Source organism: Hyperoodon ampullatus (assembly GCF_949752795.1).
Source record: "Hyperoodon ampullatus genome assembly, chromosome: 1".
Lineage (NCBI taxonomy): Eukaryota > Metazoa > Chordata > Mammalia > Artiodactyla > Ziphiidae > Hyperoodon > Hyperoodon ampullatus.
This window is the reverse complement of record NC_136914.1, coordinates 91,118,056-91,145,211: the sequence shown is the minus strand read 5'-3', so window position 1 is coordinate 91,145,211 and position 27,156 is coordinate 91,118,056. Positions and strand designations below refer to the sequence as shown.

Genomic DNA, 27,156 nt, shown 5'->3' with positions numbered 1-27,156 from the left:
ACAGTGAGAGGCCTGCGTACCGCAAAAAAAAAAAAAAAAAAAAGAAGAGAGAAAAAGTTATCATCCCAAGGCTGGGGAGCTGACTTTTTTTGGTAACTACATATAGTGAAAGATGTGAACTAAACATATTGTGTGATCATTTTGCAATGTATACAAATATCGAATTGTTACGTTGCGCACCTAAAATTAATATAATGTTATATGTCAATTACACCTCAAAAAAAGGAAAAACAAGACTAGGCTGCAGGATATAGCCTCCTGGCTCAGGGAGGGTGTTGAATAAATAGTTGTCGCTGTTTTTGTTGGGAAGAAAGGAGTTATTTGAAAGGCAAAAGAATCTACCAGGTGTCAGAACAAGACCTGGGGGTGGGGTGGGAGATTCTAGCAACAGCCGGGTTTCAGCTTGGGCACTTGTGCGTAGGTGTGAGCACCATCAGAGACAGCAGGATGGGGGATGGGGTGCACTTGCTGAGGGACTCACGCGAGGAAGCGAGGGGCGGTGCGCCGCTGGGGGCGGAACAAAAGGAAGAAAGAGGCAGAGGGAAGCTCACCGAGCACAGGCGAGGTCCCAGGAGCGAGCGCGGTAAGGGGACCACGGGCCCCGGGGTGGTCGCCAGGGACGGGCACGGGCGCCGGGGAGGCGGGAGCATCCGGGCTACAGCGGCGGCCGCGCGGGGAGGCGAGCTCGGCTGGGCGGGCGCCTGAGACGCGGCCTGTGAGGCGATCCTCAGCCCCGCGGATGAGCCCGCCTGGGGTGGGGGGCGGTGACAGCGGAAGGGATGGCGAGAGGGGATGGCCTCCTCTGCCCGCATTACTTCTGGGGTCCTCAGGACGGAGGTACTTGGCCTAGCATCGCCCCTTCCAACTCCTCCTCGCTGGCCCGGGCTCCAGCAGCGACCCTGGGTTGGCGGCGGATTCCTGCAGGCTGATGGGGGGCCCCCCAAAACCCCCGCCGGCCCTCCCCTACCAGAAAGTGCAGCGATCCCCCTCTGGCTGTGGGTCCGATCACACGCCCCACCCCCATCCTGCTGAGCGCCTCCCTCCCACTGCCCACCTGTCAGCACTCCTGCCGCCGCCAGCAACGGAGGAAGCAGAGGGACCCCAAACCAGACCTGGGCATGGGGTGAGGGCTGCACCCGGAACACGAGACCCTGAGAAGGCCTGCCTGGATGTGGACCAGTGACTAATTGGGTGTGAGGGGACTTGACCACCAAAGCTGTGTTGTGGTATCTTTGCTTCCAGATTTGAGGCAATGGCCTAACTAAGCAAAGATAATCTAATTTGCCCTTAGGTCAGCAAACACTTCCTGGAGGTCCTCAGGAAATAGAGCGCCCAGGGCTCTGACAGCTGCCCCTTTACTGCTCACACACTCACTGTGTGCTTGTGCTGAGCTGTTGCTTATGGACCTCATCCCTCATCTTTGCAACAGCCCATCAAGGTCCATCACCTGCACTTAGCAGGTGAGAAAGCTGAGGCACGGGCACTTTAAGTCACTTGCCCCAAAGCAAGGGCTAGCAAAGAGTAGAGTCAGGATCTGAAAGCAGGTCTTTCTACCCTAGGTCATCACGCTGCCTCTACAGTAACATTAGGTGCTGAAAGTGAAACTTGGTACAAGTACGGCTCCCCTTGGCTTGTATTTCTGGCAGCTTAGTAGGAAACAGAATTGTGTATGATGAGAGGTTCATTTTGCATGGAAATCAGTGGTTGTCATGGAGTGCGGATCTGCAGAGTGCATTGGCCATTGGCAGGGCAGGCGGTGTGGTAGCGTTTGTGGTCCACCTGGACTATGCCCATTGTTGCAAAATCACTTTTCTCAGCCATGTGACACCAATGATTCACAATCCTCCTTGAGAAACTCCCTCCCCTTTGTATCAGCTATTCTTTCTCAGTCATCTCCTTGGCTTGTTTTTTTTTTTTTTTTTTTTTCCTCTTGTTGGTATTCCCTTGGCCTCAGTGTTCACATTCTCCAGTACTCGTTTTAGACAATTTTAGTGATGTTTCCTACTTTACCTATCATCTCAATGATGGCAACTCCCAAATTGATCTTTCCAGTCTACCCCTAATCTGTAAATCCAGACCCAAATCCTCAAATATTCTAATCCCTACTGGCTAATTGCAATGTATGCCCACAAGGCACCCAAATCCAATATTTCCAGGTACAAATTTATCATCTCTAGCCTTCCCACAAGGGTCTTGGTTCAGGTCTCTTCACATCCTTGCCTGGGCTATTATAGCACCTTCCAAACTGGTCTTCCTGCCCTCTTTTTTTTTTTTTTTAACATCTGTATTGGAATATAATTGCTTTACAATGGTGTGTTATTTTCTGCTTTATAGCAAAGTGAATCAGCTATAGATATACATATATCCCCATATCTCCTCCCTCTTATGTCTCCCTCCTTCCCACCCTCCCTATCCCACCCTTCTACCTGGTCACAAAGCAAAGAGCTGATCTCCCTGTGTTATGTGGCTGCTTCCCACTAGCTATCTATTTTACATTTGGTAGTGTATATGTGTCCATGCTACTCTCACTTCATCCCAGTTTACCCTTCCCCCTCCCTGTGTCCTCAAGTCCATTCTCTACCTCTGCATCTTTATTCCTGTCCTGACCCTAGGTTCTTCAGAACCATTTTTTTTTTTAGATTCCATATACATGTGTTAGCATCTCTCCATCTGTTCATATCATATTTAATTTCTTTCATCAGTGTCTTATAGTTTTCTGCATACAGGTCTCCTTTCTGTATCCTTAGGTAGGTTTATTCCTAGGCATTTTATTCTTTTTGTTGCAGTGGTAAATGGGAGTGTTTCCTTAATTTCTCTTTCAGATTTTTCATCATTAGTGTATAGGAATGCAAGAGATTTCTGTGCATTAATTTTGTATCCTGTACTTTACGAGATTCATTGATTAGCTCTAGTAGTTTTCTGGTAGCATCTTTAGGATTCTCTATGTATACTATCATGTCATCTGCAAACAGTGGCAGCTTTACTTCTTCTTTTCCGATTTGTATTCCTTTTATTTCTTTTTCTTCTCGGATTGCTGTTGCTAAAACTTCCAAAACTGTGTTGAATAATAGTGGTGAGAGTGGGCAACCTTGTCTTGTTCCTGATCCTAGTGGAAATGGTTTCAGTTTTTCACCATTGAGAATGATGTTGGCTGTGGGTTTGTCATATATGGCCTTTATTATGTTGAGGTAAGTTCCCTCCATGCCTATTTTCTGGGGGGGGTGGTTATCATAAATGGGTGTTGAATTTTGTCAAAACCTTTTTCTGCATCTATTGAGATGATCATATGGTTTTTCTCCTTCAATTTGTTATATGGTGTATCACATTGATTGATTTGCGTATATTGAAGAATCCTTGCATTCCTGGGATAAACCCCACTTGATCATCGTGTATTATCCTTTTAATGTGCTGTTGGATTCCGTTTGCTAGTATTTTGTTGAGGATTGTCGCATCTATGTTCATCAGTGATATTGCCCTGTAGTTTTCTTTCTTTGTGACATCTTTGTCTGGTTTTGGTATCAGGGTGATGGTGGCCTCATAGAATGAGTTTGGGAGTGTTCCTCCCTCTGCTATATTTTGAAACAGTTTGAGAAGGATCAGTGTTAGCGCTTCTCTAAATGTTTGATAGAATTCGCCTGTGAAGCCATCTGGTCCTGGGCTTTTGTTTGTTGGAAGATTTTTAATCACAGTCTCAATTTCAGTGTTTGTGATTGGTCTGTTTATATTTTCTATTTCTTCCTGGTTCAGTCTCGGAAGGTTGTGCTTTTCTAAGAATTCGTCCATTTCTTCCAGGTTGTCCATTTTATTGGCATAGAGTTGCTTGTAGTAATCTCTCATGATCCTTTGTATTTCTGCAGTGTCAGTTGTTACTTCTCCTTTTTCATTTCTAAATCTATTGATTTGAGTCTTCTCCCTTTTTTTCTTGATGAGTCTGGCTAATGGTTTATCAATTTTGCTTATCTTCTCAAGGAACCAGCGTGTAGTTTTATTGATCTTTGCTCTTGCTTCCTTCATTTCTTTTTCATTTATTTCTGATCAGATCTTTATGATTTCTTTCCTTCTGCTAACTTTAGGGTTTTTTTGTTCTTCTTTCTCTAATTGCTTTAGGTGTAAGGTTAGGTTGTTTATTTGAGATGTTTCTTGTTTCTTGAGGTAGGATTGTATTGCTATAAACGTCCCTCTTAGAACTGCCCTTGCTGCATCCCATAGGTTTTGGGTCATCATGTTTTCATTGTCATTTGTTTCTAGGTATTTTTTGATTTCCTCTTTGATTTCTTCAGTGATCTCTTGTTTATTAAGTAGTGTATTGTTCAGCCTCCATGTGTTTGTATTTTTTTACAGATTTTTTCCTGTAATTGATATCTAGTTTCATAGCCTTGTTGTCGGAAAAGGTACTTCATATGATTTCAATTTTCTTATATTTACCAAGGCTTGATTTGTGACCCAAGATATAATCTATCCTGGAGAATGTTGCATGAGCACTTGAGAAGAAAGTGTATTGTGTTGTGTTTGGATGGAATGTCCTATAAATATCAATTAAATCCATCTTGTTTAATGTATCATTTAAAGCTTGTGTTTCCTTATTTATTTTCATTTTGGATGATCTGTCCATTGGTGAAAGTGGGGTGTTAAAGTCCCCTACTATGATTGTGTTACTGTCGATTTCCCCTTTTATGGCTGTTAGCATTTGCCTTATGTATTGAGGTGCTCCTATGTTTGGTGCATAAATATTTACAATTGTTGTATCTTCTTCTTGGATTGATCCCTTGATCATTATGTAGTGTCCTTCTTTGTCTCTTCTAATAGTCTTTATTTTAAAGTCTACTTTGTCTGATATGAGAATTGCTACTCAGCTTTCTTTTGATTTCCATTTACATGGAATATCTTTTTCCATCCCCTCACTTTCAGTCTGTATGTGTCCCTAGGTCTGAAGCAGATACCATAAATATGGGTCTTGTTTTTGTATCCATTCAGCCAGTCTATGTCTTTTGGCTGGAGTATTTAATCCATTTACATTTAGGGTAGTTATCGATATGTATGTTCCTATTAGCATTTTCTTAATTGTTTTGGGTTTGTTATTGTAGGTCTTTTCCTTCTCTTGTGTTTCCTGCCTAGAGAAGTTCCTTTAGCATTTGTTGTAGAGCTGGTTTGGTGGTGCTGAATTCTCTTAGCTTTTGCTTGTCTGTAAAGGTTTTAATTTCTCCATTGAATCTGAATGAGATCCTTGCTGGGTAGAGTAATCTTGGTTGTAGGTTTTTCCCTTTCATCACTTTAAATATGTCCTGCCACTCCCTTCTGGCTCGTAGAGTTTCTGCTGAAAGATCAGCTGTTAACTTTATGGGGATTCCCTTGTATGTTAATTGTTGCTTTTCCCTTGCTGCTTTCAATATTTTTTCTTTGTATTTAATTTTTGATAGTTTGATTAATCTGTGTCTTGGCGTGTTTCTCCTTGGATGTATCCTGTATGGGACTCTCTGTGCTTGCTGGACTTTATTGACTATTTTGGGACGTTTTCAATATAACCTCTTCAAGAATTTCTCAGTCCCTTTCTTTTTCTCTTCTTCTTCTGGGACCCCTATAATTCGACTGTTGTTGCATTTAATGGTGTCCCAGAGGTCTCTAAGACTGTCCTCAATTCTTTTCATTCTTTTTTCGTTATTCTGCTCTGCAATAGTTATTTCCACTATTTTATCTTCCAGGTCACTTATCCATTCTTCTGCCTCAGTTATTCTGCTATTGAGTTCTTCTAGAGAATTTTAAATTTCATTTATTGTGTTGTTCATCCTTGTTTGTTTGCTCTTTAGTTCTTCTAGGTCCTTGTTAAATGTTTCTTGTATTTTCTCCATTCTGTTTCCAAGATTTTGGATCATCTTTACTATTGCTACACTGAATTCTTTTTCAGGTAGAATGCCTATTTCCTCTTCATTTGTTTGTTCTGGTGGGTTTTTACCTTGCTCCTTCATCTGCTGTGTGTTTCTCTGTCTTCTCATTTTGCTTAACTTACTGTGTTTGGGGTCTCCGTTTTGCAGGCTGCAGGTGCGTAGTCCCTGTTGTTTTTTGTATCTGCCCGCTGTGGGTAAGTTTGGTTCAGTGGGTTTTGTAGGCTTCCTGGAGGGGACTGGTGCCTGTGTTCTGGTGGATGAGGCTGGATCTTGTCTTTCTGGTGGGCTGGACCGCATCTGGTGGTGTGTTTTGGGGTGTCTGTGGCCTTATTGTGATTTTAGGCAGCATCTCTTCTAATGGGTGGGGTTATGTTCCTGTCTTGCTAGTTGTTTGACATAGGGTGTCCAGCACTGTAGTTTGCTGGTTGTTGAGTGGAGCTGGGTCTTAGTGTTGAGATGGAGATCTCTTGGAGAGCTTTCACCGTTTGATATTATGTGCAGCCTGGCGGTCTCCGGTGGACCAATGTCCCGAAGTCAGCTCTCCCACCTCAGAGGCACAGGCCTGACACCCAGCCAGAGCACCTGTCAGCCACATGGCTCAGAAGAAAATGGAGAAAGAAAGAAAGATTGAAAGAGAGAAAGAAAGAAAAGAAAAAGAAAATAAGGTTATTAAAATAAAAGATAAAGAAAATTATTAAAAATTAAAAAGTAATTAAAAAAAAGAAAGAATAGAGCAACCAAACCAAAATGCAAATCCACCAATGATAACAAGTACTAAAAACTATACTATAAAAACAACAACAACAAAAAAACGGACAGACAGAACCCTAGAACAAATGGTAAAAGCAAATCTGTACAGACAAAATCACACAAAGAAGCATACACATACACACAAAAAGAGAAAAAGGAAAAATATATATTTTTTTTTTTTAAAAAAGAGAGCAGCCAAATCAATAAACAAATCTTCCAATGATAATAAACTCTAAATGCTAAACTAAGATAAACATAAAACCAGAGACAAATTAGATGCAGAAAGCAAACCCCAAGTCTACCGTTGCTCCCAAAGTCCACCTTCTCAATTTGGGATGATTAGTTGTCTATTCAAGTATTCCACAGATGCAGGGTACATCAAGTTGATTGTGGAGATTTAATCCGCTGCTCCTGAGGCTGATGGGAGAGATTTCCCTTTTCTCTTCTTTGTTTGCACAGCTCCTGGGGTTCAGCTTTGGATTTGCCCTGCCTCTGCATGTAGGTCTCCTGAGGGCATCTGTTCTTGGCTCAGACAGGATGGGGTAAAAGTAGCAGCTGATTAGGGGGCTCTGGCTCACTCAGGCCGGGGTGGAGGGAGGGGTACGGAATGCAGGGCGAGCCTGTGGTAACAGAGGCCGGCGTGACGTTCCAACAGCCCCACAGACCCTCCTGAAAGCTCGAGTCTTGGTCTTTGGTGTCTTCAGACCTGACCAGAGAGAACAAGCCTTTCTTCCCTAGCACCGTGTGCATGCCTCTAGGGAAGCCCTTTGCGTGTTGTATAACTGCTGACTTGTCTGTCTTCACCTGTGAGTTCTTTAGCACTGATTTTTTATTATCCTTTGTATCCCTTGGCCTGGCACATAATAGACAGTAAATACTTGTGTAGCTAATGACCTTGTAATGAATTGAAATTTTTTGAGGACAGTTTATAGGTCATAAAACATTTCACTGTGCCTCATGTGACATTTCACTCCACTCTTCCTCTGATCTGTCACCATTAGTCAGTTAATGTGTGTGTGTGTTGGTAGAGGAGGAGCATTAGAAAGTGAGTTTGCAGGTGGCTGGAGATGAAGGTTAATGACAAAATGAAAATAAGTCCGCCAAATAGGGGAGTTGATCCTAAGGGTGTTTTTACGGTTGACATAAATGTTCAGTCACAGCATGGTGACTCTCTTCTACTTTCCTTAGACATCGGGTCAAATGAGGAAGCTGAGTCCACTCAACTAGAAGAGAAGCAAAGACAAAGTCATCATGGCTTCCGTGTCTACGCATGAAAACCAAGATAAAGGTCTCCATTTGCCACCACCAAGCAAGCAGGTATATTTCTAATTTGAAAGTCTGCCATCTGAAAGGAACATCATACAGGACTTCCCTTAAACCTCATCCTTGATCAGTCATCTTAGTTTTTTCAGTCTGGCACTTTGTAGGATGGGTTCAGGGAAAATAGAATGGGAAGGAAAGTGTGTTTTTGGCTGCCTTGAAAAGGAGCCTTTTAAATTATTTATAAAATCCTTTCTTTACTCTTCCCTGTTTAGAAATCAGCTTAACTAACTCTTCCATAGGTTGTCAGTGACTGAAGAGGTTTCCTTTACCAGAACAAAACTCTTAATTGAATCTAACAGAATGCTACAGGATGCATGTTTTTTCATTTCAGTTATCAAGGCTAATCATACTAAGGATATGCTGCTGACAGGTGTTCCTGTTTGGGATGGCAGAGTCCTTAACTACTAAATTAGCCATCAGATTGAGAACCCCAGTATTAGCAGGGACACAGTTTTTCAACTTCTTGAGAACGAATACTGTTTGTTTCAGGGACACATAACTGAAGAAAAGAGAAAGTATTGTGATGGGATAATAGAGTTCATGTTCTCTGGAGTCAACTTTTTCAAGCTAAAAATGTGTTATGGAGGAGATGATATTTAAGGAGCAAAGTTTAGGAGAGGCAAAGAGACAAATGATATCACATCATAAGGAATTTAGACACCCGAGTTGCCTCTGTGAAATGGAGAGCCATAAAACATTTATGGTTCTACCGAAAAGGATCCCCAGAGCTCCCTGGGGACACTGCGGGAGCTTCAGTCTTGACTGCAGGACTCACAGCAGTTGTGATAATTGGGGTCCCTGACCATGGATGTGTATATGTGTGTGTGTGTTTCGCGGGAGGAGAGGGAGGGAAGTGTTTCTTATTTCTGCCACAGCCACAGGCAGAACCAAGAAGTATTTACACTGGGATGAGGGGGAGTGCTTGCTGAGCTAACGTAAGTGGTGTGTGAGAACAGATTCTTCCCTGGTCACTGCGACTCACACTGACCACCACTTCCGTGTGCTGTGCTATGGGGAGTTGTAGAGGAAGAAAAGGGAGGTTGCCTGCTTGGGCTGTTTGTAGAGCTCTGAAGGCACAGGTGCCACAGGATCCTTGCATGTCACCATCATACGCGTAAAGTGCTTGGCACAGTGCCTGGCCTGTGCGTGAGTGCTCAGGAAATAGTGATCACCATCCACATTGACATCTACTACAAACAAAGAGTCAAAAAAGAACATTTGCAAAATCAGCAAGGTGAACTTCAAAAGCCATGGAACTGCACCTCAACAAGAAAAACACTAAAACTCCAAGAGATGAATGGCAGAGGACCTACATAAGTAATTCACAAACAAGGAAATAGCAGTGTGACTTAAGGAAAAAATTAAATTTGTTTCTAAAAAACAAATGAACCACCCACAGAATGGGTAAAATTATTTACAAATCATATATCTGATAAGGGTCTAGTATCCAGAGTATATAAAAAGCTCTTACAACTCAATAACAAAAAGACAATCCAATTGAAATTTGAGCAAAGGGCTTGAATAGGTGTTTCTCCAAAGAAGATATATAAATAGCCAATATTTAGATGAAAAGATGCTCAGTGTCATTAGTCATTAAGGAAATACAAATCAAAACCACCATTTCACAATCACTAGCATGACCACAGTCAAAAACAGAAAGAATTTAGTTTATTTAGTTTAAATAAATTGAATAATTTATATTAAAAGCATTTAAAGTGCTAACTTTAAAAAAAGAAACAAAACATGTGGGTTCAGTCCCTGGTCAGGGAACTAAGATCCCATAAGCCAGATGGCGGAGCCAAAAAAAGGAAACAAAACAGAAAATAACAAATGTTGACAAGGATGTGGAAAAATTGGAAACCTCCTACATTGTTGGTGGGATTAGAAAATGGTGCAGCTCATGTGCAAAACTCAAAAAGTTAAACGTAGAGTTGCAGTATGGCCCAGCAGAGCTGAAAACAAAAACTTGTGCAGGAATGTTCATAGCAGCATTATTCACAATAGCCAATGGTGGAAACAATCCAAATGTCCATCAGTGGATGAATGGAGAAACAAAATGTGTTATATTCATACAATGGAATATTATTGAACCATAAAAAGAAATGAAATACAGATACATGTTACCACGTGGGTGAATCTTGAAAACATTATGCAAAGGAAAAGAAGCCAGCCACGAAAGGTCACATGCTGTATGATATTGTTTGTACCAAATATCCAGAATAGGCAAATCCAAAAGGCAGATTAGTGGTTGCTAGGCAGTTGGAGAGAGGAGGGAATGAGGACAGACTCCTTAATGGGTATGGAATTTCCTTTTGGGGTGATGAAAAAGCTCTGGAACTAGATAGCAGTGATAGCTGCACACATTGTAGACATACTGAATGCCATGAATTGTATACTTTAAAATGGTTAAACACAACATTGTAAAACAACTGTGTTCCAATATAAAATTAAAAAAAAATAAAGTGTATGGGAGGATGAAAAAATATATAAAATGGTAACTATTATGTTATGTGTATTTTACCACAGTAAAAAATTAATGAGTCACTGAACAAGAAAAGATTACAACCGAGGTCTAGTTGCAGGGATTGCCTCAACAGAGAAGGACAGTCTGGCTGAAGACTACATAATAGAGATGCTCAAACACATTAGTTATCAGACAATAAAATATTGCTTTATACCTATTAGACTGTTAAATTTTAGAAAACTGGATAATGCCAAGTGTTACAAAATCCTTTCTTTACTCTAACCTGCTTGGAATCCAGCTTAACTAGCTCTTATGCGGTTCTTAGGCATATAGCGGAATGTTCACACGCTGCTGATGGGAGTGGATGCTGGTGTAGCCATTGGGGAGAGCACTCTCGCAAGACTTTGTTCAACTGGAATATGCATGCCCTGTATTTTACTTCTAGGTACATATCTGAAAAGTGTTCTCATGTGGGTCTGTAAGGGGACATTTGGAGATGGGGACTCGGAAGCATCCTGGAGAATCATGCCACAGTTAGAAACAGTGGACTAGATAAATATAGCAACATGGATAGATCTTAAAAGCGTAGAGCTGAGTTGAAAACATTTTTTCAAATAAAACTAAATGTATAAAACAGTGCCATTTGCATTAAAAATGCAGGCACCCAAAACAATGAACATTTTGCAAGCATATATACAAACAAAAGATCCACATTAAACACCCAGAATGGTGGTGATGGGCAGAGAACGAGGATGGAGAATGTGGGTGAGAATAAGTGAATAACTACATACATACCTACAAAAGGGGAGGATAATAAAAGATGAGAGTTAGTCCAGATTGTAGCATATCAACATGATAAAAAAAAGTACTGTAGAACTAATAAAAATAATGTCAACCATGTCAATAGTTCCCCCAGATATTATGTGCAGACCATTTATAAATGTGTTTAAAAAAAACTGTTAAGATAAAAAGTAAAGTATGTAGAAAAATAAAAAGCAGTCTGCTGATGCTTTTTAGACTATAGTTTCTCACAGTCTAAAAATGCTTACAGAAGTATAAATAGGTAGATTGGAATACAGATCTATAAATAGATAACTTGTAATACTGCTCTGAGTGTGATCCCAGATGTGTAAATATTATGCTGTAGGGGAAGTCTCTCTCTTCACCCAGGAAATCTTGAACTGGGTCTTAAGAAGACCAGGTAGGCAAAGGGAGTGAGTGTCATTGCAGGGACAGGGACTGAATGGACAGAGGCTGGAAGTAAGAAAGAAAATGTGACCTCAGCAGTAATGCATTCTGACCAGATATCTGCTTCATGCTCACTAGTCATTGAATCACTCTGCTTCTGCACCTGTGATTCTTTTCTTGCTTAAGTCCATCCAGCGTTCATAGCTGGAAAGCACTGGCTGAAACTGGCCATTGCTCAGTGCTGGCAGCCGGGACAGAACGCACACTGTGTGACCAGAGTGAAGAGACCTCCTTGCCCTCTTCTAGGGAAGACAGAGCAGATGCTCTTCTGATGATTTCAGTCAAGTCATCACGTAACTTTCCTTGCAGAGTCTGTTGTTTTGTCCAAAATCAAAACTGCACATCCACAAATCAGAGATTTCAAAGATGATCCGGGAATGTCAAGAAGAAAGTTTCTGGAAGAGAGGTAATTGCATCCCTCTTAATCTTTGTTAACACTGTATTTGCTGCAATAAACTGCCTAATATCATATTAGAATTATGGTATTGATTTATTTTTGAGCAGGGACTTTGCATAATTCCCTGAAGACACTGATACCTGAGGCTGCTTGGAATTTAAATTCATGTTGAGACCCTTTTAAGTTCAGGAATAATATCTGATTTAGGAGCTGTTTACCCCCCTTAGCAAAAAGTGATGCACACCTAACACTTTCTTTCATGTGACCGAGAACGTGTACCAAGAGTGTTATTTAGAATTTCTTGAAAGAATAGACTTTCCACAATTCCACTGGACTCTAACCTTCCTCAAGTTCAGGTTCATTGCTCCCTCCCAGAGCCAAGCACACTGCTTCACATATAAAAAGTACCTATTAAATATTCGTGGAATGAATGAAGAGTGGAAGCATTCTGTTAATACTCCCCTTACAATGTCTTGAAGTAACCTTTTCTGCCAAGTCTCTTCCTCTTTCTGGGCCTGCTTTATATGAGACAAGGGTGTGAACTGAGGCTGTGCATTAAGGTCCCGTTTAATTTTAAAAATTCGTGACTTGTCACTTGAAAATTTCATAATAGAGCCTATAGATATAGTCCCAATATTGCTGGCATAGGGATAATTTTACTTTGAAATACTCATTTTGATTTCTTAAATCATTCAAATCCAGCATCAGTTGTTTTTGGAAGTAACACTCCTTAGAAGTTGATGTTCACTGTTCATTACTTCTTATTGATTGTGCTGCTAGAAATTTTCTGACAACTTATGAGTGAGTAATTTATTTAAGCCCTAGTAGTTAAACATTTCAGTATGACCCATTTGCCTACCATCAGGTAGATAGCTCTGAGTGGAAAAATTGGTTGCTATTTGATTTGTCTTGGTTACTAGGAAGAGCTAGCAACCAAGACAAATCAAATAGCAACCAATTTTTTTTATCACTTCTCTGTGCTTTGGGAAGAAGTCATTTGACACATTTTGACAGAACTAGAAACTGCCTTTTCTGGACTAACTTGCCTGTTTAGAGAAAAAAATCATCTCTAAACATGGCCCATGTTTACCTCGAATGTAGTAATCTTCAGAAAATAAACGTATCCAAATTGTGTGACAAAATGTCATAAAAGACAAAAGCAGGGAACTATAGTAGATAGGGTGTGCAGTTTATCGTCCTCTTTTTTTAACTTTCATGCAGGATTGAAAATTTCAAAATGTATAGCGAATGGAAACTCCCAAATTCCCCAGCTCTGCGCACACACATGAAGATGCCTGTGTTGTATGTAGTGATCAGAATCCTGTGCGTGGTGGGTCTCAGAGACGGAGTGGCAGGGGGTCTAGGTTTTGTCACATTAATGCTGAGCATTAGGTTGAGTGCCTGGGGCAGACCCCAAGAAAATTCTCCATGCGGTGCTTAATATTTGTCAAATTAGTAAAATAAAAAATGACTAAAATCTCACTGCCAAAGCAGGAAGAGAAAACACTCAGAGTAATTCTCCCTCATTCTTCTAGGTGAGGTGCCAAGTTTTAAAATACCAATATTGAAGGGCGTTTCTGTTTTACAGCTCTGCCTTTTTCTCTTGTAAGCATGCTTGTCACCCAAGGACTGGTCCACCATGGTAAGATTCAGTATTTGGTACATAGTTTAACTTAAGAGAATCCAGTTTTCTGTGGTCCTCCTGGTGGTTTTTGGTACTTGGCATTTATTTTTTGGTGAAGAATTTGTTTATGCAGGCTTTTGCCTGTTTCTAGCCTACGTCCCCAGCTCTCCCTCCCATAGATGTCCTATTTCCCGGAATGAGTGACCGTGACAAAGAGAAATTAAATTTGCAGTTGGAATTAAGGTCATTAATCAGTTGACCTTAAAAATAGGGAGATTATTCTGGACTATCCAGATGGACCCAATATAATCAAAAACGTCCTTGAAAGTGAGAGTGGATCAGAAGACAGAACCAGAGAGATGGCAGCATGAGAAAGACTCAGCTCAACATTCCTGAGTTTGAAGATGGAGGAAGGGGCCATGAGTCAAGCAATGAGTGGCCTCCAGAAGCTAGAAAGGAAGAAACCTTAGAGCCTTCAGAAGGGCTTGCAGCTCTGTTGATGCCTTGACGTAGCCCTGTACTATGATCTGGATATTTGTATTCCCCCGCCCACCCCAAATTCACATATTGGAATTCTAAAGCCCAAGGTGATGCTATTAGGAGGTGGGGCCTTTGCAGGTGATTAGGGCATGAGGGTGGAGCCCTCATGAAGGGGGTTAGTGCTTTTACAAAAGAGACCCCACAGAGGGCCCTGGCCCGTTCCACCATGTGAGGATACAATGAGAAGTCAACCATTGCCAGCACTCTGATCTTGGACTGCCAGCACTCTGATCTTGGACTTCCAGCATCCAGAACAGTGAGAAATAAATGTCTGCTGTTTATAAGCCACCCAATCTGTGGTATTTTGTTATAGCAGCTCGAATGGACTAAAACACCCAGTGAGACCCATTTTGAGCTGCTGACCTCCAGAACTGTAATGTATTAACTTTGTGTGGGTTTTTTGGGGGGTTTTTTTTGGCCGCGCTACATGGGGTCTTAGTTCCCTGACCAGGGATCAAACCCGTGCCCCCTGCAGTGGAAGCGTAGAGTCTTAACTACTGGACCGCCAGGGAAGTCCCAAATCTGTGTTGTTTTAAACCACTGGGTTTGTAGTAATTTGTTACGGCAGCCCCGGGAAGCTATTGCAGTGCCTGTCTCTGTACCAGAGTCCCTGTGTCTCCTAGGGCCTTGGTATATGGTTAGACAGATACTTGCCTGCACAAGGGTGCTCCAGGGAAGAGGTAGATGGGGCTGAAATTCACCCAAGCTCTGAACACCAAGCCATTTATCCTGGAGAGAGGCTGCATCTGCCTCAGGAGGGGCACCCGTATACAGCAGATCATGAGGACTGGCAGCCGCCCTGCATCACCCACATAACCTCTCCGTGCCTCTTAGCACTGTCCATTGTGTTCCCCTCTATTCCTCATTCCTTGCTCTCTTCTTTCTCCCCGACTCTATCCAACCAGAGAACCTATAAGCATTGCTTAGTCCCCAGACAGCAAGAAGGCACCTGACCCTGTGGAAGCCCATTAACTGAACACTGCTGATTACTAGGATTTTAGAGAGTACTTGTACCCAGCAAACATGAAGGAAGATGTTTAGCTCTTTTGGGGTCTGAAAGACCACATGTCATATATCTAGAAGAATCTCATTTCATTCAGTATTACTGTTGTCTTTAAAGTTGATTTATTAAATATGATTTCATTTTTATAACTTGAAGATAGTCTTTTTGTGGAAATATATTAGTGATAAGCCTTTTTCAGAACATTTTTGACACAGAAAAAAAATATGGCCATGACATCTATGTATAGGGATTATGTTTTATGAATATTAAACTACTTGCTCAAAATCTACCATCTCTTACATCTGTACAAATATATATTTTAAAAATTTTTTATTTTATTTTATTTTGATTTTCTCTTTTTTGAAAATATTTATTTATTTATTTGTTTATGGCTGCATTGGCTCTTGGTTGCTGCACGCGGGCTTTCTCTAGTTGCAGAGAGCAGGGGCTACTCTTCTCTGCAGTGCATGGGCTTCTCACCGTGGTGGCTTCTCTTATTGCAGAGCACGGCCTCTAGGCACGCAGGCTCAGTAGTTGTGGCACACAGGCTCAGTAGTTGTGGCTCACGGGCTCTAGAGCACAGGCTCAGTGGCTGTGGTGCACAGTCCTAGTTGCTCCGCAGCATGTGGGATCTTCCTGGACCAGGGCTCGAACCCGTGTCCCCTGCATTGGCAGGCGGATTCTTAACCACTGCACCACCAGGGAAGCCTTGTACAAATATATTTTTCCAGGTTGTGTATTACTTTTCTACAAATTTCCACAAACATAGTGGCTGAAAACAATACAAATTTATTAGCTTGCAGTCTTGAAGGTCAGAAGTCCAAAATGGGTCTTTCTGGGCTGAAATCAAAGTGTCAGCAGGGCTGCATTCCTTTCTGGGAGCTCTAGGGCTTCCTTTCCCTTTCTAGCTTCTGGAACCCACCCACATTCCTTGGCACATGGTCCCTTCCTCTGTCTGCAGAGCCAGCAACGTGGAGCCAAGTTCCCATACTGCCGTCTGTCTGGTTCTGTCTCTGAATCCTTTTTCCACATTCAGGGTCATCGTGATTACATTGGGCCCACCCAAATAATCCAGGATAATCTCTCTATTTTAAAGTCATGATTTAGCCACCTTAATTCCTTAATTCCATGATTTAGCCACCTTAATTCCATTTTCCACCCTAATTCCCTTTTGTTGTGTAAGGTAATGTATTCACAGTTTCTGGAGATTGGGATGGGAACATCTGTAGGAACATCCATTATTCTGCCCACCATAGGTGGAAAATGCTTTCATTTTAAAATTATGATTATAAGCAACTATACTCCAATAAAAATGAATTTTAAAAAATCTTAAAAACAACAAACAAAAATAAATAAATAAAACTGTGATTATGTATACTGTGAATCTCTAAATTGAAACTCTGTGTTGAGTTACTTTAAAAGGGGAGAGGGCAATGACTAATTGCTTAGAACTAAGTTGTTATCTCCACCTTGCCTTGATATCTTTAAATACATCATGAATTGTCTGTTTCATGTTCTTTTTCTATACATTAAAGCCATTACTTCTTACTTACCAAAAATGACTACTATTTGAGAGTTAAATTCAATCAAGATTTGAATTATCTCTTTTAAGATCATCTCTTTAGATTAAGAATCTGTGTATATCTTAAACCCTGAAGACTTCTTTATACTTTATAAATTTAAATAAGTTATAAAATGAAATAATAATGCATTTATACATTACTTCTTAGGTTATTTAGCAGCTAATCCAAGATTTGGATCATTGCCTAAAGTTGCACGTAAGTCATAGAAGGAAAAAAAAGTTTCATTTTTTTAAAAAGAAGATGTTTATAGCAACTGGAGATAGGAATGTCCAGGTTAACCAAATTGCCTGTATTGACTCTCTGAAAAACCAGTCTCCATTTTTTGCCACCTTGCAGTTTTTAGTTCGCTCGATACTTTCTGATGGAAAGCTGAGCAGTAGGGACTTCACCTTCGTCCTCTCTAAAGCATGGACTAGGAGGGCCTGGCAGGATAACAAGAGGACATCGACAGCAGAGTCTCTGAATGATAGCTCCATGAGAGATTTAAATTTTCTTCTTTTGGCCAGTCTTTTCCAAATATTTTCTATAACGGACATAACAAACGAATAGTTTTTTTAAATCAGGGCTTTCTAATAGTACATTTACCGTAAACTTAGGGTTTCACCTTCTTCTACTGGTTATCCATAGACCTTTTATGTAGACAGAGGACGTATTCCGGTTTACGATCTGAAACCTCATTCCCAGCAAGAATAGCAGGTTGAAAATGTCTTCCATGGTTCTTCCTCGTGACCTTCCTCCCTGACACGCAAGATGGACTGCAGCTCCCCATACTCCGATCCATAAAGAAAATTAAGGGGCTCTCCTACACAGTGATTTGGAGGCTACCTAGAGCCACAACCCAAGTCCCATCTCTCCCTCCCCATGGCTTCAGAGATTTGTCTGCCAGTTGGGCCTCCCTCTGGCTGCCCGTGTCTGGGCATCACCCTTGCTTGCTCTATCCTGGCCCTTCTACCTCCAGTTCAAAACTGAGGAGATCAAAAGTCTCCAGTTCCCAATCCTGCTCTTTAATAGGGAACTTCATTCCCAGAGATTTTGTTCATTGATTCATCAAGGTACTTTTGATATAAGAATTACTGCTGTTAATAAAGTTCTAGAAGACCATTAATGGAGGAGATTCCAAACCTTTAAATTATTTATCTTTCCTAACCTGCTCTTACAGTTGCTGGTATCTTGGGATTTGGCCTTGGAAAGGCATCATACATAAGAGTATGCCAGAGTAAATTCCATTCCTTTGAAGGTCAGCTGCGTGGGGCTGGTTTTGGTCCAGGGCATAACAGGTTTGTACTCTGCTTTTTTGTTTTTTTTTTTAAATAAATATATTTATTTATTTTTGGCTGCATTGGGTCTTTGTTGCTGCGTGCGGGCTTTCTCTAGTTGCGGCGGGCGGAGGCTACTCTTCGTTGCAGTGCGCGGGCTTCTCATTGCGGTAGCTTCTCTTGTTGCGGAGCACGGGCTCTAGGCACATGGGCTCAGTAGTTGTGGCTCGTGGTCTCTAGAGCATAGGCTCAGTAGTTGTGGCACATGGGCTCAGTAGTTGTGGCGCACGGGCTTAGTTGCTCCGCGGCATGTGGGATCTTCCCGAACCAGGGCTCGAACCTGTGTCCCCTGCATTGGCAGGTGGATTCTTCACCACTGTGCCGCCAGGGAAGCCCTATACTCTGTTTGATTAAGGGATTATAATAAAGATAATTATTAAAAAGTAAATGAAAGATCATTCACCATTTACAATATTAAAATAGTTTTTAACATTCATATGTTGAAAAAAACCTCAAAGTTTGAGTTGTTGCTATTCAACTTCAATAATAATTATGATTTATCTGGGTTACCTATTTCATTTGCTCACCAAACATTTAGTAAGTACCTACTATGTTCAAAGCATTGTACTAAAGAATGCCTTGATCAGCAGACACAGCTTCTACCGTCATGGGGTTATGCAAATTTAACCAGGGCTCTTGAGTTCAGGACTTCTCAGAGCCTTTACTATATTAATATAAATCATGATTCTCATTAGGGGATACAAGCAGTAGGACTCTGGAGTAAGTGGCATTACCTCTGCTGTTAGAGTCGCTGGGATCAAAAGGGGTTCTAACTGCTAACTTACTAAGCTGCGTGACCTTGGACAAGTTTCTTAAACTCTCAAGTCTTCAGTTTTCTCATTTGTATAATATGGTGATCAGAATTTTTTTCATGGTATTGTGTAAGGAATAGAAATGATTTTTCATGACACTCGGTGAGAGCTCAGTAAATAATAGCTATTTCTATCATGGTATTATAAGACTAGTGTTGGGGACACCTTTCTCTAAAGAGCCCTTACTTGTCACAGTGGATCCTGTTTGCGATGCAGCACATGGTGAAAACAACATTGGACGAGAAAATCATTAATGGCCTTTTTGTGGAAGAAATTCGGGGAGTCTGAAACCAAGAAACAGCTCTGATAATTCCTGAAAAAAATTAGGCTTGAGAACTTTAGCATAGAAAATACCTCTAAATAATCTAAAATATGATACAAATGAATTTATTTACAAAACAGAAACAGACTCACAGACATAGAAAACAAATTTATGGTTACCAAAGGGGAAAGGGGGCAGGGATAAATTGAGAGTTTGGGATTCACAGATATACACTACTATATATAAAACAGATAAACAACAAGGTCTTACTGTATAGCACAGGGAACTATATTCAATATCCTGTAATAAACCATAACGGAAAAGAATATGAAAAGAATATATATAAACGTATGTATACATATAACTGAATCACTTCGCTGTACACCAGAAACTAACACAACATTGTAAATTAGCTATACATCAATTAAAACTTAAAAAAAAATCTCTAAATAATATTGTGTTCAGACTAGAGCTTCCAGTGTCAAAGTACAAACCAACATTTTTGCTTCTATTTTAGGCACTGCCTGCTTACCTGTGAGGAATGCAAAACAAAGCATGGATTAAATGAGGGAAGTTCACAGCCTTCGACTTCCTAAACTCTGTGTCTGTGGGTTTTGAAGTTTCTAAAAACATCTGAATTTGTACACCTTTAAAATGTCAAATGTACTTTAAAATAATTTACTCATAGTAGAACAGAAACATTGTGATTCACTCTATTGAAATGCTTTCGCGGTTGATTCTCCATTGAATTGAGCATTCCATGTTTTTCTGTTGTTTAAGAACATGTTGGAAGCATTCATACACCAAAAGAAATTCTGTTGCACTCTTACTTGCTTACAGCTAAATAAAAGAATTTAGAGTCTTCTCTGATTCACCCCATCCATTCTTTCACTCTGCTTTTGTTCAGGGTTTTAAGATCCCTGATGGAGGATAGGAATGAATGTTGAGGAGCTTGGGAATCATGCCCCAGTGTGTGTGTGTGGAGGTAGAAATACAGGGCAAGGACTGTGACTATGGGAAGTGCTTTCTGAAATGTAGGGGCCAAGATTTTTTAATGAAAAATGTTTCATTTTAAAGAGTCACAATATGAATCAACTGTCCTTTTGATGACCTCGGTGACTTTATGTCTCCTCGGTATGGTGAAGTTTTAGAAAAGCCCATTGTTTTAGGTTCCTTGCTTAGCTAATGGATATATGCTCATGGTCAGCTCTCAAGAACTGTGTTCTTTTATATTCTGCTGGTGGCCTAAAAGAAAAAACACAACTTCCCAAAATGTCCCTCAGGAACAGTTTACGTAATTCTGGGAGGACTCACTGGAAGAATTAATTCAGAGAATGATAAACTTCAGGGCTTTAAGGGAGCTCAGAGGCTGCCAGTCCAACCCCAAGAGTTGCATTCCTCTTCTCCTGCCAGGTTTTTTGCATGAAAACAAACTCTTCCACTGGGGACCTTTTGTCTTTATGACAGATTGTCTGAGCCCTACATGAAAACTTCTCTTGCATCTTTGCATTTTCTCAGGAAAATACTTTATATATGTTTCACCATTTATAAACCGGGGGTGTGTGTGTACTCGTTTGCATTTTACTTACATCCTTGAAACCTGTACCAAGGAGGTAAAAAGGGAAAACTTATTGAAAGTTAATGCTTGATATATATTTTATTTTCTGTATCAAAAATATTTGCAAGTTTTTATTTTTACATGAACATTATGTGTATGAAATGGAGTAATTTTGACCAAGTCTCTTTTTATATTACATATCCTGGTTCCCGTCGATAAAGTTCTATTTCTGTAAATCAGAACGCAGAGCCAATATCCTAGCTTCTTGGATGCAGTTTAACTTCTGGCTCCAACAACTAGCAATTGGTGACTCTGTGTTATCTCAGCTATTGCAGAAATTCAGAATTGGGCACTTTTATTTCCTGCGTTCCAGAAGATGATTTCCCAGGGATCAGAACATTTTCACATTGGTAAGCACAGCAAGTCAATGTTAAAACCCATCTTGGGGTAGTGGGGAAAGACGAATCTATTATTGTTAAAAGGGAACATTGTTTTTAACTGCTGACATCTTCCTAGTCATTCAGACTCCAATTGGGTTTATGGTTTGGGCTCTCTGATTTTCCTAAGGGGATAAGTTTTAATTAAAGCAGTTTATCGCAGTGATCTTAGTGCGAAAGAAAATAAGTCAAGGAAAAAAACCTGGAAGGTCACCCAAGAAGTCTTGAATATTTTGCTGCATTATCTGTTGTGTATATTAGGAAGCAGGTATCTGAGGGAGCATGTTTTTCCAGGAAGACATGTTAAAGGAGCAGTATCTATTGGTCTGTTAGCATTTAGCAGTTACCAGCACCCATCCCCAAGGTGGTCATAAGTTTATAAAAGCAGTACTTTCATGATTAAAAAAAAACACCTTGGCAAAGAACAAGAAAAAATTGTAGATAAACTTGCATAAAAGAAAGAACTGATGAGACTACATGGTAAACGTTGGATGTCTAACCAACTTCATTGGCAAAACTTTCCTTATTCCTTGTTGGACTGATGTTCAAGAATGAAGAAAATGGAAAATATTCTATTATTTTACATTTGGTTAATGGAATTTAAAGTGTAACATTTAGCTACTTTATCCCTGGATGTACCTATAAGAAGAGACAAACTGGATATCTAAAATAAGCCTTGTCCTGCATTTGTACTTTACCTAGACAACATTGTAAAATGTTCTTAACAGTGGAGAATGGCACGAATAAGAGCAAGGATGATCCTTATCCAACCAGAAAACAACATCGAAGTTGTTTATTTTAATTCCATGTGACACTCCAGTGATGCCAGAAGTGTGTTTCTGTCTTGGGTTACATATGAATGGATGACTAGAAAGAATTCTGTCAAGATATTTTAAATTCTGAGACATTGCTCGAACGTTCCCCTCACTGTTAGCTAAGGTGACCATTTGTTTCTAAATTTTGCTTCTCTGTGATCCTGGAGTTCAGAAGTTATTGCTGGAGTTACACTATATTCTGCATGAAATACACAGTTCACAATTTAAAAAAATAGTAGCAAAATCCTTTTATGTCTGATTCATTTACCAAAATAGATCAGAATTTCCAATATATGTTATATATTATCTATGTGTAACTATATATAATGATGTAATGTATATGATGCTAATATATTTTGAAAATCTTCATTTAAGCAAAGACATTCTCTTCCCATGCTGTCAGAATAATTTTTCTATTTTCTGTTAACATTATGACAGTAATATTTATATTGAATGACTTGATTAAGTAATGAAAATGTCATTGTAGGTAATTTTCTTGATATTCAAATAATGCAATTTGTTCATCAACAGAAAAATTTTCCACTGTGGAACTCTGCACCCAAATTTCAACTACAGAATTTCATTTCATAGACATTTAGAGTTGGTAGAGATTTCAGTGATTAACCCAGAGGCTACAAAGTCCAGGACCAGACAGTGTAACTGAGTGAAGCTGCACCAGTGGCATATTAAACACCAGTGTATTCCTCACTTCCACACACACAAATACGTGGGCCCACTGTTGTCAGATCTTCCAATTTTTCAAACAAGTGCAGGTTTTTGTGTGAAATGTCCTAGTTTAAATGTTCAACAATTGAGTGCCCACTCTGTGCCAGGCCCTGTCCTAGGTCCTGGGAATGTAACAGTGAACACAACCAACAAAATTCCATCTCCCTGGAGCTTATATTCTCATCACCAGTTTGTGGCTTGAGAGCCAACCCAACCTCTGTGGAAATCGCCTGACTGTGGAAATCGCCTGACTGTGGAAATCGCCTTTGTTGTCTGGGCAGGTGAGTTTCAGGACCTACATGTGTACTTCCACGGGAAGGCCCCCTGCTGCTTCAAGTGCAACCCAGTACACTGCCCAGAAGCTAACCTCTTCAGAAAGGTCTCTGGGAGCCCAGGGTTCCCTCCCTCCCCATCTAGACTGGGAGCTCCTCCAGGACAGGAAGTATATATTTTTTTCTTTTTAAACTTATCTCTCAATCTTCAGCCCCATGAGCATTCATGGCCAGATATAGGCACTTTGTAAATGTTTGTCAACCTAAACCTGTAATTTCCCTGTAACTACAAAACAGAATTCTTAGTCTTCTTTCACATAATAGCTTTTAAATATTGCAAGGCATGTTTCTTTCAGAATTCTGGCTAAAGAGCCCCAGTTTTTTCAACCACTGGAGTAAGTTTCCAGCCCTATCACATCCTGGTCTTGGGACACCCTTTGGTTTGTGGTGTCCTCACACACAGCAACACCCCAGAAATGGACTGACCAGTTCAGAGAGCAGGATTAAACAGGCTTATTGTTTCAGGCAGCTGAACTGATAACAAGAGTGGTTCTGTGTCCAGGCCTGTGCTCAAATTCAGGCTCCACTACTTACTGGCCACCTGACATTGAGTCAGTTATTTATCTGCCCTGGGCCTCAATTTCCTCATCCATAGAATGGAAATAGACTTACCTGACAGGTTGTGCATGAGAAGTAAACGAGCTAATACCTATAAAGTGCTTAGGACAGTGCATGGCTCAGAGTAACCATTCAGTGTGTAACCAAGCAGGACTCTATGGGGCCTTCCCAGGAAAGACTCCTTCATGTCTTCCACCTGCCTCTTGTTTGTAGAAAAACTTTAGCCTCTTAGGCCTTCCCTGAGTTACAAAGAATAAATTTAATCAGAGAAGTGAGAAAATGCAGAAACAAGGGAAAACGGTCAAACAAGACAAAATAATAGTTGTACCATTAAAGTCAAGGACCTTTAGTTCCTCCTTAAGGGCTGTAGATAGTATTCTGAGCCACGTCCTTTGAGCTGTTTTGCAGATACTAAGACCCCACCAGGTGGAAGGAGTTAACTGCATGCTGACCACAAGCACGTAGACCCCAGATGGGTTGGAACCAGAAGGTTGATGATGTGGACTCCCGATTACCTCACCACCAACCAGTCAGGCTGAGTAAGATCTCTGCCTGTCCACGCCTTGATGGTTCCAACTGCTTCTGACACAGATGCCAAAGGACCACACAGGAGCAGAAAAGAGGTGGCACCCCAGTTCCAGGAAGACCCTGCCTATTTCCAGAAAAGCACTACATATGCCTCCCCTCATTAACCTTGCCCTTAAAATCTTACCTCAATCGTCCCCTGGGGAAGAAGTTGATTTATGACCTAAGTTCCCAAGTCTCTATTCTCTGGCCATTGAATAAAGCTTTGATCTCAGCTTCGACCTCATTTTTGGCTGCATGAACCCCAACAGAAAAAGAAACTTCCCCGCTGAGGCAGGGGCCTGGGCTGGGCTAGGGCCCAAGTGCGGTCCATACAACCTAATTTGGTAACAAATGGCTATTAGCTATGATGACTACTACTGCTGTAGTCCAAATGTGTGCAATTGTGTCACACTTTTAGCCCCTGCTAGGTTTTTTCACATGATTACCTTAAGTCAGTTCTCCCTCTTTCATGCTTATGCATCTGGTTGTTCTGAACTACAGTGTAACTCATTATACACTTACCACTTTTCGATTTCTTGATGCTATTTTCAGGCCCAACTATCTGTACTTTTCAGTCCAAAATTTGTGATTCAACAGTTGAGTATTGTGTCACCTGCACTGAAAACTATTGTTTAACCCTTTGGTTTCTTAATGTATAGTGTTCATGGTTAAGTGTGCAAAGAATATTTTTTGCCTGAAGGACTGTCTTGAAGAATTACAAAATATAAACCTGTCGTTTGGTTTATTAGAGAGATTCTCTCATCTCTGGATGTGGGTGGGGCAAGAATGAGGGTAGAAATGGGAAGGTGACAAAAGAGGAGGGACCTGGGAGGTAGAAGTTAATGATGGTGGGGAAACGTATCAAAAAGGAAGCTCCCTGAATAAGGTTTTGAGAATCAGGGCTGTCACCAAAGACCTTATGATTTGGAAGCCCAGAAATGGCTTCATTCAATAATTCCACAAATATTTTTCAGGACCTACAATACACAAGGCAACGTGTTAGAAGAAATAGGGATATATACATACATACATAAGATAGTCCCTGCCTTCAAAGAGGTAAGTGCTGGAGGTAAGATATGTAAATAAATAGATATAATACAATGTAATGTAATGCAATGTCTGTGTGAGATAGATAAAAGCTAAATGCCTTTAGAATTTAGGGGCAGCATTTTCTACTTCTGTTGCCCTTGTAGATTGTATTACTGGCCCAATTCTTTACCTCTCCTTATATGCATGGTTTTTGTCGTGTAATTTTGCATTTCTTTCCTACTGTGAGTGGGGCACACTTACCTATCTCTTGACCTTGGGCTTGTCCATATGACTTGCTTTCGGCAAAATATGAGGCAGAAAAGGTGTGCCAGTTCCAAATTTAGGCCTAAAGAGACCTCTGTTTCCACTTAGGTCTTTATCATGACCATAAGAACATGCCTGATACTAGTTGCAGAGGCAGTAAATAGCCTGCAGACTGATCCATCAGTTCCACAGTTGACTAAAATCTTCTATAATAAATCCCTTGCTCTTTATCATTCAGAGCAACTCTACTTTTCTATCAAACTCTGATACAGAAACTGGGTAGCTGGAAGTGGGGAGCTGCCCTAACAAAAACCTAAAACATGTGACATCGCTTTGGGGAACAAGTGGCAGATGGATACTGGCAGGACCCTGAGAAGGTTGTTAGTGAAAACCTGAAAGGCCTGGATGAGGGTGTTAAAGAAGCCTGAAGAGCTTCCAAGGAGGCTGTCAAGGAGGGATTAGAGGAAAGAAAGGAAAACATTATTGGAAGCTAGAAGAGACCTTGATTGTGCAGTAGAGTTCAGCAAAACTGTCACCTGTGGTAAAATGGAAAATAAAAAATGTACCTAATAAACTTGATCCAGCTATAATTTCTGGGCAGTGCTGAGGGTACCACCTGGCTTTTTCTAGCTGTCTAAAGTAAAATGAGAGAGGGGAAACATACCATAAGGAACAAATTACTCCATTCTCAAATGTGATTTGGAGAAAATATAAAGGCTCAAGAGTCTTTTAAGCCAGGAAAGGGTTCTCATATTCAGAAATGGCTTCCAGGCAAATATCAAATCCAGAGCCGGGCCCTAAGATTTGTTTCAGACCTGAGAAAGATGAGTGCCTCAGGACATTTCAGACGCAAATGGCCTTTACAAGTCTTGAAGGCATGACTTTGTAGACCCTGCCCAAGGCTTCCAGGAATCTTAGGGATGTTGTTCATTAGCCTCATCGGGAGTCCAACATAGAAGAGACTGTTTCCAATAGATTTATGGAGGGCTTTTGTGTAATTGAATGGACGTAACAACTCCATAGGTTTAAAAACTTCTATCAGCTTGGATAGGGATAGTAGAAAGAGACCTTGGGATCTCTAATTCCTATGGGCAGGAGGCAGGCTGAGAACACTACTCAGTGGCAAACGTGACTTGTGGGAAAGGATGACTCAGAGGACAGGACAAAGAGCCATGGAGAATAAGCCCTGGGGGTTATGCCTAAATCCTAGTCAAAGCAACAAGTTAATAGATTTAACTGTTAATAGACAACTGACTGATATATGCCTCTCATTCTCCCCACCCTCCTTTTAAAATGGGGACATCTAGAGAAGCGATGTTATTCCTAATAGGAATCTGGGTCAAAGAGGGAAGATTATTTCTAAGTTCATAAGTCTTCAGACTGAGAGGAATGGTACTAAAGGATCTTTATCCAAGTACCTCATCTATACCTGGACCTGATTAGATGATGAGCTCCTAGACTTTGAGCTGTCATAATGGAGGACCTGGGAAAAGTATGAGTTTATTTTGCACGTGGGAATGGTATGAATTACTCTGGTCAAATGGGGGACTGAAATGATAGCTCAGCATCTTCCATCCCATGTGTTCTTTTAAAAATGTGACTAGGTGGGGAGTCTATGCTCCCACCCTCTGGCAGGCTTATGAAAAAATGATACCACGTGATTTCT

At 40.7% G+C, this 27,156-nt stretch overlaps 1 protein-coding gene across 4 annotated transcripts; it reads left to right on the top strand.

The window, feature by feature from the left end:
• The first annotated feature begins 491 nt into the window (after positions 1-491).
• OCIAD2 (OCIA domain containing 2) lies at positions 492-20,068 on the top strand. 4 transcript variants are annotated; one of them, XM_079700170.1, is made up of 8 exons: positions 529-583; positions 6,384-6,547; positions 7,821-7,949; positions 11,977-12,073; positions 13,653-13,706; positions 16,962-17,009; positions 17,974-18,091; positions 19,722-20,068. In XM_079700170.1, the coding sequence occupies exons 3-8, from the start codon at positions 7,884-7,886 to the stop codon at positions 19,798-19,800; spliced, it is 462 nt and encodes a 153-aa protein (XP_079556296.1). In that variant the 5' UTR covers positions 529-583; positions 6,384-6,547; positions 7,821-7,883; the 3' UTR covers positions 19,801-20,068. The 4 variants fall into 4 exon arrangements, with proteins under 4 accessions (XP_079556297.1, XP_079556296.1, XP_079556298.1 ...); XM_079700171.1 differs by lacking the exon at positions 6,384-6,547 and having other exon boundaries at positions 492-583; XM_079700172.1 differs by lacking the exons at positions 529-583; positions 13,653-13,706 and having other exon boundaries at positions 6,083-6,547.
• Positions 20,069-27,156: the final 7,088 nt, after the last annotated feature.